This window comes from Hetaerina americana, unplaced genomic scaffold (genome assembly GCF_022747635.1).
Source record: "Hetaerina americana unplaced genomic scaffold, ioHetAmer1.1.p SCAF_1, whole genome shotgun sequence".
NCBI lineage: Eukaryota > Metazoa > Arthropoda > Insecta > Odonata > Calopterygidae > Hetaerina > Hetaerina americana.
Genome location: NW_027286069.1, coordinates 76,325,472 through 76,339,798, shown reverse-complemented (window position 1 = coordinate 76,339,798; position 14,327 = coordinate 76,325,472). Strand labels below are relative to the sequence as shown.

At 41.9% G+C, this 14,327-nt stretch overlaps 1 protein-coding gene across 4 annotated transcripts in view; it reads left to right on the top strand.

Annotated features, from left to right (window-relative positions):
* Window positions 1-1,528: 1,528 nt before the first annotated feature.
* The window catches only part of LOC139693672 (monocarboxylate transporter 14), a 32,655-nt gene continuing 19,856 nt past the window's right edge, over window positions 1,529-14,327 (top strand). The window contains exons 1-2 of one of the 4 annotated variants that reach the window (XM_071591914.1): window positions 1,529-1,636; window positions 5,891-6,054. In XM_071591914.1, the coding sequence (XP_071448015.1) occupies window positions 5,959-6,054 (96 nt within the window). In that variant the 5' untranslated portion in view covers window positions 1,529-1,636; window positions 5,891-5,958. The other 3 variants (XM_071591923.1, XM_071591939.1, XM_071591930.1) reach the window with 3 other exon arrangements.

Sequence of the window (14,327 nt, the reverse complement as noted above, 5' to 3'; positions counted from 1 at the left end):
TATCTTGCGTATTAATGAAAGCGAGATATTCTCACAGTTATCATATTGACTCGATAATTCAAATACTTCTCCGTATTTTTTGACATAGTACCCTGCAAGTCACCGCTTGGGTTTGTGGCAGGGGGTGATTAATCATTAGACTACCCTGGATCTAAAACACCTTTCCCTCCTAGCACGTAGTAGTACTTTTTTAAGGTAAGCGACCGACAGCTGAGGTCATTTGCGCCAGCCATTAGGAATGGATGGGAAAGGATGAAGGGTGGAGAGAAACCCGGCGTCGGCATTAGCCTACTCTAAACGAAAGATGCCAATGGGTCCGCAGTTTAACGTCCCTTCTCAAGTAGGGGTCGGGTACAACTGAAAAATATCTGCCACCTGCATGTTTATGTTCGAACCCGGGCATCTTGGTGAGAAGCCAGTTAGCCACAGCAGAGTCCCGATGCCCAAAAAATACGCGCATCCCTGAATCCATGAATGGGAAAATAAATTGGGACTGCTTGTCTAAATAAAATGCGTTCAAGAATGTTCTCCGGAATGAGGATATTTTGTCATTGGTTACCACCCCTCTGTACTAAATGCATTGTAACTAATGAAGGAGCAGAAACATAAAAATAAGTTTTTTATCTTTTCAGAAATATATAAGGACCGACATGATTTTAAAAATAAAATATATCTTATTGTGAGCACGACCAAAACTATAGTCAAAAACCCGAAGTTTGGCTTGGTAGGCTATGCGGAGAGCTTCCCTCGTACTTAATTTAAGCTATAGTCGGAATGCGCAATTCACGCATAAAAGTAGGTGGGTCAGTTCCTTTCCCTCTGGCGCCTCTAGTTCAACAGGAAGATCTGGTCCTAGAAAAATGGCACAGTCTTGATGAAGCTGAGGGTGCCCAGAGGCATCACCCGGAGTTGGACTTAGGCCCTCCGGACAGTAGCCCAGCGCTTTACTCAATGGACTGCCACGCCCCTTGTGAACTCAGTAATTATAAAATATTAATGTATCTCCCCTAATTTTTGATTGGAAAGCGGCAAATCTTAAACTTTGAATAGCATGCGAGCCTCCTTGAAATAAAATCCTTCATTCAACATTTTCATGAGAGTTTTTCAACGGCCGTTCTAGGACTTGCCTCTGCTCACAGACGAGACACAGTGAAAGCCTTCTGAGGTTTCTAACTTCACCTGAACTTCACGTCTGAAGAACAAACTCGGGCCTCCCATGAATGTTGTGGAATCTACCACGAGTTGATCCTAATACTCCGTCTATCGCCACCTTTCCTTTCTAATCTTTCCATTCCTCTCTCTCGCGAACTCCTCCCATCCCTTCATTGTCCTAATTAGTTTTTCTCCCCTGTTCCCTCCCGCCCCCACTCCACTCTACCTCATGTCTCCGCGTTCCACGGCGCACACACCTCCCGCCGTCCTCCCCTCGGTCCCCCCGCCACGCTCACATTATCCATCCTCTCCCTCCATCGCCTTCCCTCCCGCACTTTCTCCCCTCGTCCCGCCCCCGCCACCTCCCGCGGCCGGACATCCCCCGCCCCTCCCCACCCCCGGTCTCCAGTCTCCCTTACGATGCACACATTGTCGCACACATCCGCGTCGCACATTCGCCTGCCCGGGAAACTCTTTGCGTAAGGTGAGTGATTCTCGTGCATTTATCTATGAATGTATACATGTTGTCCCCCTCGGTTGGACTTCGACCCGGAGTCTTTGCTATTATGGCGTGCATCGGGACTCGCAGAATGATTCAGAGGATGGGAAAGTGGAAACAGTGAAGCGATGTTCAAATTTTCATTATCGATCGCCGATATGAATATCGTTAATCTATTAAGTCGCCGGGACCTCAGTCAAAGTATAGGTTTGTCGATATCACGTGGGGAGTGGGATATGCTGAGGGCGTGAGCTTTTTCGTGAGGATCTGGGACATTTTTCCGAACGGGGCCCGGAGGTGTGCGTATTCACTGACGACGAGCGAGATGATATCGGCGTGGCTTTAATTTCGTGGATCGGCGGTATTGAAAGTAGATTATGACGTTGTCCATATGATGCGTCCGATGTGACAATTCCTCCTGGATATTTTAGAACATTTAAAATGAGCTCGCAGCCTTAATTAAGTGAATCGGGATTTGCGGATCACACCCGGTGTTCTGACTAGTCTGACGCCAAAGTGTACCATTTAGTTCACTCATCCTAGCACCTTTCTCCTGACGCCTCTGTTCATGGTCGCAGGCTCCTCAACAGCCATCTCCCTGGTTGAACTTAATCGCATGGACCGCTTTCTTTTATTTTCATAGCCACTTTTTTCCGTTCGGGCTTATCGTATCTCGTATCGCAGCGACCTGACCTAAGGAGGCTTTCTACCCGTCCCTGCCACTCAGCGCCCTCTCCCCTTCTCGCCCCGCGCTCCTCCGACTATCTGGGTCTCCAAATCGAAGGCGACGGGTCGAAATGTGTAATTTGCAATGCAAAGATTCCTTTCTTCTACATCCGGCGCTTTTCCGAAACATATTTCGAGAAGTTTCGGGAGTGCACGACTTTCGATTTACATATTCCGAGAAACATTAATTCCCTAGGGTCCATGGGTTCTTGACGAAACGCGATACCCTTCTCGCTTTTGAATTCTGTTTATTACGATGCATTCGTCATCACACAAATGCCATTTTCGAGTAATCGGCAATTTCACCGCGCGAGAAGTATTTCTCGCTCTCCTCCAGCATGCCACCCCAACGGTAAAATCTCATTTAACCTAAACTGAACATTGCTTACTGTTCATTTAAACGCGTCTAAATGAACAAACTCGGAAACTTAGTGAAGTAACGTTAAACTTTTAAACTGATCATGATGAATCCCTTCCATAGCGTCTTCCCGGATGAGGCTAATTCGATGACATTATAGGTTAACTTCAGGTCCGCACTGAGTCAAGTTTATCCCTGGAGTTATATCAACGATCGAGTAAAATTTTAAACTTTTCTCATTTTCAAGGAAATGAACTTGGTTTCCATCAGTGTGAAGTATCATTAGTGGGAGAATCGCACATTTTAAAGGCTGTATATAATATGCCTGTCAGTCACGTAACTATAATTAAACTTTTAAATTGGAAGAATGTTTCTAGCGTTGATATTGAAAGTGTATCATTACGACCATTGTACAATGGTAGATCGTGTTAATAAAATTAGACAGATTAAGGGTACAACAGATATATTTAAGATGCCATTTTTCCACGAACGATAAGGGAACGATAAGGGATCAGAATATTATTATCCGACCTCGGTAGGGTTATATTCGAGTCGAAATTAGTCTGGTGTGTTCTGACCCCCTGCCACACACCTGAGCGGTGGCTTGTAGGGCACTAAAATATCTAAATATCTAGAACAAGATTGAATACAGTTTTTAGTAAATTCTCTGATTTAAAATGGTCCCAGATCCACTGATCTCTGATTTGAATAATAGCGTACGTTTAGGCAATACCATTGGGTCATTAAGTTTTTCGTTCTCGAGACATCAAGCATTAATGTTGTGATCCATCCTCAACTGTCTAATCTGTCTTCTCTGGTTGTTAACTCATGAGCCATTATAATATTTTTTTCTCTCAACGTCTAGATTCATTCAGTGAGTTATGTCATTCTTTTGGTAGAGATATTTCTCTTCACGTTTAGTGATAATAGTATTTCAACAACAAGCATCTTCACTTCTAAGATAATGACAAACCAAAGAATGAGTGTTTAAATCCCTAAAATTCAGAAAGGTCAATCGTCCATTAAATCGCATTCATTGAAATATGAGATAAGATATGAAACATACGTAGACTAAGATTAGATCAACCAGATTAAAGAATGGTCTGTCAGTAAATGGGAGTAGCCAATGGCGATCGTTAATAATATTTTCGAAATAATATTTACCGCGCCCTCTACATGTCGAGACTCGTTTGTTTTCCTGGACTACTCTTTCGTAAGTAATCTGGTCGAAATTCAATGTTGTCTCCTGCCATAAAACTGTTCCATCAGTAATTTTATCCCTTTATCTTCTTTAGGTTAGTAGATACTGTTGTGTTGTCAGCTATTTCCAGCACATGTATTCGAGAAGCGTATGAACATTTTCCATCACTGCGGAACACGATGAAAGACGTTGTGTCACCTGATTCCACATAGTAAAGGTTTTACTCCATTAATTCATAAATCTGGATAACAAAATTCACGCCGTTGTTTTCCAGTCCAAACTGCGCATTCAACAAAACACGTCAATGAATATTTTCGCAGATGCGAGCGCACCTAAGGCATCCTGTAGTGGATTCTTCACGATTGACACTTCATTGCTTATTCCTCTGCCCTTTCACGTTTCCTTATAGAAGTGAATTTCGGTATCCCATTGGTCAATTTTATATCCCACATACCAATCCAGAGGTTGGCTTGTATAACAAACACAACGCTCATACCCGAGGCAACGCTTATCCCAGCGACCTCTGGGTTATCAGTTCGATTAGTCCCGCTCTCCACGACGGCCAGATGTCAGAATTCGAAACTCAAAGCGGGGTCCAGGATGAAAATATAGCGGTCAAGGTTAAAGAGCAGAGAATTGTCTTCGGAATTTCCCCTGGGAGCTATGACATCATAAGTTAAGGGAACACACAAAAGCTTAGCCTCCGTCGTCCGGGACAATCGAGAGGGGAGTATCTATCCCTTTCCCCCGATCGTCCAGCCTTTCGTCTCCCTCCCCATCGTCCTTATCGCGGAACCACAGGTGAGTGAATCACTTCAATACGCCTCGGCCTCAGACTTTTGCCTTCTCAACTGTCCCATGCACCGAAGTTTCCCAGCAGACAGTTCACTGGGCTAGGCGGTGGTTGACACTCCAGAAGCTCGAGTGGAGAGTCTTGGTTACCTCCTCAACACGCGACTGGACATCCAGCGCGTATCTCCGGATTATGCAGACCGTACATTGAACCCTCCGTCGAAATCGGAGCCGAACTATCATATTCGCGAATCAATTTTGCCGTTGGTTTTCATATATGTAGTTTATCGTTGACTCTGGGTTTCTTTCCACCTGCCACTCCTTATCATAACTCTATCTCTGTCTCTCTGTATTTAAAATCAGTAAATTCGCTCGTCAACGTGTTCCGAGGCTCTTGTGGCACAATAACCTCAATTCCCAGGTGACATTCTCTTGATTGAAACGATTGGATTGGTATGGTCAATGTAGCTTTTCTCCACAACGAAGGCCTGGTTCGAATCACGAGAGGGACGATTTATTCCATAGTTGGCCGGTCCACGATGGCGTGGTAGACCAGTGTGTAGAGCTTTGGGCAACTGAGTGGAGAGTCCAGTTTTCAAATCCCGGGTCATATATTTGAAGAATCCATCTAAAATCCAGGTATTCCACTTCCTGGATATTTGAACTTACAGGAAATCGAACGGTGCCGCGGGAAAAAAAATTGGTCGCGATCATCTGATTTAGTGAATATCACCACACAGCTTGAATAATTCGAGGTGAGCTCTCTTACCTTCATCATTCATAAGCAAGCGAATCCGTCTGATGATTGTTGGTTCGTATCCAGTATTGCGTAAATAGTGGTTCTCCTACTACTTTTCCTTGTTACGCCAGATGGGACGCGAAACTGTGGTTCCTTAGGCGCTTCCCATTTATTTCTGCTCGCCGACGTGGCATCCCTCGACTTCCTAAAAACCCAACTTAACCAAATCTTTCGACTGCCATCAAGGTTCTCGCAAATGTTCTCAATTCCTGGCCGTCTCACCTAATGCAGTCAGTAACTGCGGGGGAGCCGACCCGCCCACGAGTGGCGTACGCGTCCGAAATCCTCCTCTCGCTCGCCATTCCGCCCGGAGCGCCGATACGGATTCGCTCGCAACTAAAACCCTTCTTCTCTTCGGCAAAGGCGGCAAACATTCGAGGAATCCGTCGGCGGGCCAACAATGAGCGCATGCCGTTGCCAGTACGACACGGATGACGGCGATGGTGTGTCTGCTTTGTCGCCAGAGCCGCAGGCCATCGACCACGCACAATACGGAGAGACTTCGCGGAGGAGGGGCTCGCTCACGCGTACGTTGATCACCACTGTTTTCCATCCCGGTTTCTTTTCACTTCTCACAACCCCGGACTAGCGTATCGTAGAAGGTGTCGCATCTCCGATCCCCCCCTTGCGGAGATAATTGATACGTTTATCTCCTTCCCCAAACTCCTCCCCTCCTCTTCCCACTTAACATTTCTACGTTTCGAGTCCGCGTTTTCGAGAAGGTTTCCGCAATCTTTCGTTGAGCCTGGTTGCGTTTACGTATTCGTCCTCCCCTCCCTAAAAATTGTCATCCACAAACATGACGTGGGCTGTCGCTCTTCCCGCCGAGGGCTTTTAGCTAATTTTGTTATGTTTTTGAATCAGTTCGGTTCTCTCTGACGTCCCGGCTCTGTTCCAATTTGCCGTTCAGTCGGCCCAGTTGGGTCGGTGGGGGGGTAGAGGAGGTCGTTGCCTCAGCGGAGGGTCGTGAGTTCGAGTTTTCCCCCTCCGATGCTGTGTTCAACGCAAATATTTTGAATAAGTAACTTGTCAGTGTTGTTTTCGTCGCGATATGGCCTCAGACGCAGAGCTTCCAGAAAAGTCCTGCGTTGGTTAAAAACCCCTCCAATACCTGCTACCTGTCTTTATGACATTTCGGAGCGTTTGCTTTGATATTTATCGCCGTTTGTTATTTTTTTAATTGAACATTTTATTTTAATTATCAGCTAAATTATTATAAAAATATATGTCTTTTAATCCAGTTCATATTATTTACCGTGCATTTCGACGCTTGAGTGCCAAAACACATCATTTTTTGCACCCGATGAAGATGCTCAAGCTTTAGGAAGCGTTGCACAGTTATAATAATGAAGTGGACGCAACGAAATCTTAGTTTATATAGTTTTACCGTTCTGGCATTGGTCCACCATATCATTCCTTATAATATTCACTTGATTTTGTCATTTAGAATAACATTTTTTTTTGGCAAAACAGGAACCCTGAGCCACTTGTCTCGCGTGTTTTCGCGTACCCATCCGTGTTATTTTAAACCCGAAACGTGGGAGCCGACGTTCGTTGGCGGGAATCAGTTTAATTGGAAATGATTGCCTCCGATCCATTGAGCACATTGTTCTATTCGTTTTCCTTCCGCGTAGGGAGAGTAGTTAAACCCCATTGCCGCCCCGAGCAAATAAGGGAGAAAGGAAAACACAGGCCGTAGATAACTCAAGTCTATTTGAACTAGGGACAGACAAGGGTCCCAACCATGCGGAGACAACAAAAATTTGACCGCCAGCCAGTTTGCATTCAGTGATGTCCCTTTGGCGTGATTTGCACAACCCCCTCCCTACTCCCTCCCCCCTCCCCCTCCCCGTCTAACTCTTCTCCCCCTCTAACTCCTCCCCTTAGGCGAAAGAAAAGACCCAAAAGACACGATTGCGAGACGGGAGGAGAGCGCTTTGGCTAAGTCTAGTGAAGTGCGTCAGAATCGAAGCATGCGTGTTAAATCAAATTGTCTAATGAATGGGTTATTTTCGCAACATTATGCCGTGGCATTTTCCAGGAAGAATAAAGTCAATAATAAATTGTTAGCTTTGATATGTAACGATTTTGAATCAAATTATCTCACTCATATTTCTTTGGGAGGAAGCACTTTTGAACTGAGGCTCTAAAAATGGACGGAAACTACTTAGATGATAACTCTTATGGGAAATGCTTAGTACTATCTCACCTCGCTACTTGACAACTTATAGTTAATATTCTCAAATAGTAAGCATAGCTGTTTTATTAACTCTATGGCATGATGTATGATGAGACACTATTATCTCCATTCTCCCGCACGACGTCACATGAGGTGAACACGACTACACGAAAGATATCGCGTGTTGACCCTATCAGAGGGATATTGGAGCTTCCTCCTTTTTCTTTCGACCATTTTCGCGTCAGGAAAACAGATTCGGTGAATCTTCGTACTAATACTCTTCAGAGGTTTTCACGCCATAATCATGAAAAATTTATTTTACATTTTTTAAAAAGAAGTGTACAAGCATTGGGACATCTAATCTTGCTTCAGAAATACCCGCAACGAAGTGCCTTCATAGTTGCAAGGTCCTCCCTAAAATCTTTCTAGTCCGCCGCCGATAATACTAAGTCTCATCTCTTGCACCTGCTTGGATGAGAGGGATCGACCGCAGTCCTTGGCGGAGGAGCAAGTGAAAACGGACCCCTTTTGTTTCCTCACCCTAACGATGGCTTCCGCTTCGTTGACGCAACACAACCACCCACCCTCTCCCTCCCCCTTACCGCCGTGATGTCGCAGAGAGACGAAACAGTTGAGCGCAGAACTTAAGCGTCGCGAGACGCGTAACTATTTAGCGGAAAACTAAAAACAGTGAATTCGTATACGCTCTTAATTATAGCCTGTAAGTTTCACCACTTTTCTTTCACTTCTTTCCAGAGATTACATATATCTTGCGTCATTCCGAACTATAGATTTTAAACCGTCCTCGTTCGAAGATCTAGTGGCCAACCTTTTGGGTTTGTGCACTAGTAACTTTCAAGCATGTCATATGGACTCACATTTCGGCCGGTCTGAAGAGAATGGTCTTCATGCCTGATGCCTAACATCGGGTACTCCACTGCAGCCATTGAAGGTATTTAGGATATTTAAGTTTCCCAGTGGATTTGCCGCATCAATAACCAGCCAAATCAAATAGTCGAATCACGCGTGTCGTCCGTAGTCGGGATTCGAAACCGCCGCTGTTTTGAGTCGACCGTCGAGTTAACTACAGCCAGGACTAACAAGAACTCTTTTTGTGAAAATAAACCAACAGCACAAGAAGAGTCTTACGAAGCAGCTGTTTTTTCTTTTCTTTCAGTAACGACAGCTTTTATTGTACTCCCCTTCGTAAACAAATCGATGTTAATCCGATTAAATTGTCTCGTGTCAATTCCTTATGCATCCAATCGATGATTTCTGCTTCTTGATACCTCACAAACGAAAGGGATAACTGCCTAGACCGAAGCGCTGCACTTGAAACTTGCGCAAAAATAGCTCTTTCTTGGCCCTCCTCCATTGGGCTTGCGTCATGATGGCGAGTGTAGGGCCTCTGTTTCTCGAGCAGTGTGTGGAGCCAGAGGTAATGATGATCTTTAACTAGAGCTCCATCAGTCTTCCTCGGCGTTGCGGCTACTAAGGACCAGCCAGGCCTTGGAGACCAGTTGTCCTAATTAGTGACCTCCAATGATCGATGTTAATGAGCACCTGACAGTCGCAATTAGCTGCGGGCAGGTACCCGAATCACTACTTCCGAACAGTGAATTGAAAATTACCGATCGATTGTCCTCAGCGCACTGGGTACTTAGCTGTCCTCTTGCTAACCCGAGGTTATGGTTGTTTACACACAAACATCAAGAATCTTCGGTTTCTAAAGGTATTTTAATACAGAGGCCCTTATCACAAAGAGAATCTTGTCCACCTGTCCAGTTATCAAAAGTGCAAAAATTCCACGACATAATTACTCCACCATTGACGGTTATAGTCTATTTTAAGTGCACTTTTCAAAATGTATTATTACCATACCGCGTGAATATATTTTTCAAAAACTCACTTGTTTCCGCGAGGGCATTATTGCAGTAATTGACGCAACTACAGGTTATCAACCTAAATCCTATTCAACTACTTTTTGTTTTAGTCATAGTACGAGTATCCTAGTACCACAGTCGTTTTCTTAGTACCCCTAGTCACAATAATAAGAGCCAATTATTCCTATCGAGGTATTAGTTCTCTGAAAAACATTTGAAAAAGAAAATACTTTAAGGGTAATAGTATAATGCATTTAGTTCATTTGATGCTAGAAAAATGTGGAGTCCAGATAATTAGCTAAACAAACAGATCTTATCGTAGCAGATCCGTTCCCTACAAATTAGGTAGTTACCTCACGATAGTTACTTCCCGTAACATTGGTCGCTTTTATATTTCTTCTTTACTTCTTCTAAAGGGTGTCTTTTTTCGCAGCGCAGGATAATATTCATTGGAATGTATTTATCTGATGTGTATCCTTAACATTCCTCCCATTAAAAACCTGCGAAAATATTGGAATTGTATGGTACGGTACAATAAAAGGTAATTGTTCACGCATAATATAGAATTAGTTTGAAGGGAGAATTATAAAATAAGCTCACCCACGAAAGTACGAAAGCAAGTGGAACAAATGGCCCCTTTTTTGAACCTATATTACTCTGATTTGCATCCTGCTTAAGAAATTTAAGATTTTCACTTCAGCATTAAGAAAAATATAACAACGTCAGGCAAAAATCCGTGCTGTATTATGTCAGCAGGGCATTATGTCCATATAATGGTTTGGAAGTTGTTTGATGTTCGATGACAAGTCCTAAATCTAAAATAATCCGTGTGTGCGCATTTTACAGGCCACCGGACGATAAGAGGTAAGACAATACTAGAACTAGGCTACTAAATCAAAAGTTTTTCAACCAAAAACAGCGAACGAGATAATAATCGGTATATCAGTCGGAAGATTAAAATATCAACCGATTATGAAGTGTCATCTATGTATGCCATCTATCTACCAATGTAGCAAAGGACGTACCCGAAATGGTCTTAATTATATAAACTGCTAAAGGAATTAGCGAAAACAGAGCAGTAAATGCTATAATTTTCTATATGGAGTCAGAAATAAGAAGCTTAAAATAAAACTTGACCTATTTAAAAATAATGACTATAATAATTTAAAATGAGTGTTACAGAGTTCATTGGTAAATACTATAAATGTAGTGGACATCGAAATATTGAGGATACGTGGATACACTTCCTTGAATCACAAGCTCAGCAACGAACAGGTTCATCCCAAGTCAATTTGTGAAATATAACGCGGAACCTAGATAATACACCGCGGAAGTTGTAGAATTATGTCATCACGTCAAGGCTTAAGCCATGCCAAGATGCAAAATATACGGAAAGATTTATCTAGCGACGAACAGAATGGGATCTTTTACGATTTTAAGATGCATAGGGTGAATGCCAAAAAGGAATTTCAAAAAACGTTATGCGAAATAGAAAGGAAAACATTAGTTTAAAATTAAAATGAGGATCCAAAAGTATTTTAGTCCTTTGCCAGAGAGTTTTAGGGAAATGTCTACTCTTAATTCACTCAAAAACGATAAAGGCGAAAAAGTAAATAGCAATTTTAAAAAAGCTAACTTATGATATACCTTTTTCCAAAGCGTATTCATCAATATCCCATGGTTGTCTCCGAGAGCTTACCAAATCATTTCCGCCAACCGCAGCCCGAAATTGAAAATACACATAGTGAAATGGAGCGTTTGCTGGAAAACGCTGATGCAAACCAATCCTCCGGGCCCGATCAAGAACCAGCTTGCATGTTTGAGGGGGTGACGTCGGAAATCACTTCGTATCCAAAAATCAAACTAAAAAAGTTCCAAATAGATCACAAGGTTCCCAGTGACTGGAAAAAAACTAATGTAGCACACACGCTTAAAAGTGTAGACTGGGAGGAAACGAGTGGTTACAGACTAATTTTCCTCACATCCCATCATTCAAAGTTATGGAATATATAATTGTTAGCTTTATAATGAGGCATCTCGTCGATATTCCAATAGTTATTGATGAAAAACCAGCACGCTTTCAGAAAGGGTAGATCCTGAAAGACAGAGCTTACACACTTTGTTTATGATATCTTGGATTCGGTAGAAAATATTGTTTCTGTGTACGTGGCTTTGCTAGGCTTTAATTTCCTTTCAGCAAAGTACCTCATACTACTATCCTCGGCGAGATTTAAGACTTTTTGAATGGACGCATACAAAGAGTAGTCAAAGGTGGCGTTATATCTGATACAGTAGAAGTCCCTTCAGGTGTCGTCAAGGAAATTTTTATTGGACCTAGTTTATTCCTTTTTTACGTTAACGATATTAACTCAGTGATAAATAGTAAGATACGCTAATTGGCCGACGATACAGAGGTTTACAGAGTATCGGTAGTCCTGAGGATAACGTAGCTTTTGCAGATGACCTTAATGAAGTATAATGTTGGTGCGATACTTAGCAATTAGTATTAAACTATCATAAGTAAGTAGCGATGCACTTTTGGAGTCGGAGTAGTTTACAATAAAGATTTAATATTTCACGACCATGGTTTCAATGCTGCGCACCATCATCAGGTGACGTACATTAACATTATTTCAACTTATATTTATTTTATTTTATTTACACAATTACGTTGCAATTAGGCAAATTTCCTGGTGGCAACGGTCAGGTTAGGTCAAAGATAACTACTAACAACGAAAATTACATTCGAACACATAAAAACAGATAAGAGACAAAATATTTTTACATAATGACACTTCCACATCACATACAAACAAACTTCCACACCACATACAAAATGCCGACCACATCACACACAAACAATATTTTCAAAACTACAGTGAAGTTTATTACCCAGTGGCTACTTTACATTTAAACTTAAAACTTCTAAAATTGGATGGAAAGGGCTCAAACAAACCTCCAGGCAGCTGGTTCCAATCAATAATGGTTCTATTTAAAAAAGAGTATTTTTTCTTATTGGTTTTTTGAGTCCTTATATTTATTTTGTGGCTATGGTCGTTTTTTCCCTTAAAGTTAGGCTTTTCTATCCCTTGCCATAAATCTTCCCACGCTTCGTCCTTTTTAACTATTCTATGCATCGCGCCTAACCTGCTCCTTTTTCTTCTATTTTTCAAACTCTCCCATTTCAGTACATCTAACATATCCGTGACACTATCTGTTCTTTTGTACCTTCCGAGTACATATCTTGCTGCCTTTCTTTGAACTTTTTCTATCTTTTTAATATGTCCCACCTCATATGGATCCCATACTATGGAGGAGTATTCTAGGATAGGGATAACCAGTGCCTTATATGCTTTTTCTTTTGTGGCTACGCTACTTCCTTTTAAATTTCTCATCACCCAATGCAATACTTTAAATGCCTTCCGTGTCAAATTATCTACTTGGACTCCCCACCCAAGATCCCTAGTTAAATAAATGCCTAAATATTTGCATTGACTAGTACATAGGATTCTTTCTCCGAAGAGAGTGTAAATTTCCTCTTCTGCATTCTTTTTATTTGAAAATTTAATATGCTTACTTTTACTTATATTAATGCCCATATTATTATTTGTAACCCAGTCACCAAGGCGATCGATATCATTTTGTAATATTACGTGGTCATTTACATGTTCTATCCGTCTGTATATAATGCAGTCATCAGCAAAGAGTCTTATTTGGGAATGTAAGTTGTTTGGTAGATCGTTTACGTAAATTAGGAAGAGTAATGGCCCAAGAACACTACCTTGTGGAACTCCTGCTAATACGCTCGCCTCATTTGAAAATGTATCCCCTAATTTTACTTTTTGAGTTCTGCCTCTGAGAAAATTTTTTATCCATTGTTTTACCCTCAAGTCCAATGGTAACGAATCCAACTTTAACAATAATTTATCGTGAGGCACTCGGTCAAAAGCTGCCGAAAAATCAACAATTACTGCATCCACTTCCTTTCCTTCGTCTATTGCGTCGCCGATGTATTGACTTAAACCCAAAAGCTGCGTTTCACACGAGTATCCCGTTCTAAACCCATGTTGGTGTTTGAATAGCCATCTATCTCTTGCCCACCATTCCCGAATGTAGTCAGCGATTCTTTTTTCCATTATTTTGCAAACAACTGAGGTTATGCTTACTGGTCTATAATTGTTGGCTATTGTTTTATCCCCTTTCTTGAAAATTGGTGTAATATTTGCTTTTTTCCAATCATTGGGCAAGGCATCATTATTTAAAGTTACTTTGAATAGATGACTTAGGTACAAAGCTATTGCGGTATCACCCAGTTTTAGAATGTCAATTGAGATATTATCCGGTCCCACTGACTTATTTTTCCTCATCCTCCTTATTTTTTTCACAAAATATGAGTCCTCCAAGATAATACCGTTTGTCGAGGGCAGTAGGCTATTTGGTGCTGTTATGTTGATGAAGTTCTCTGTCGTTTCTGAGCAATTTAGGCAAGCCTTATTTTCCTTTTTGTTTTCTATTCCCGGAAAAACATCCGTAAAGCAGGAGTTGAACATATTTGCTATTTCTACAGTGTCTGTTACAATACCATTTTCCTTAGTTTTTAATATAGTCACGCGTTCCCTGTTATCTTTCCTTGTTCTCATGTATCTATAAAATTTCGTTGCGTTGTCTTTTGAAATTGCATTGATAAGAAATTTTTCCTTTGCCTCCTTCTTTTCCCTATTTAGGTTCCGGACCAAGG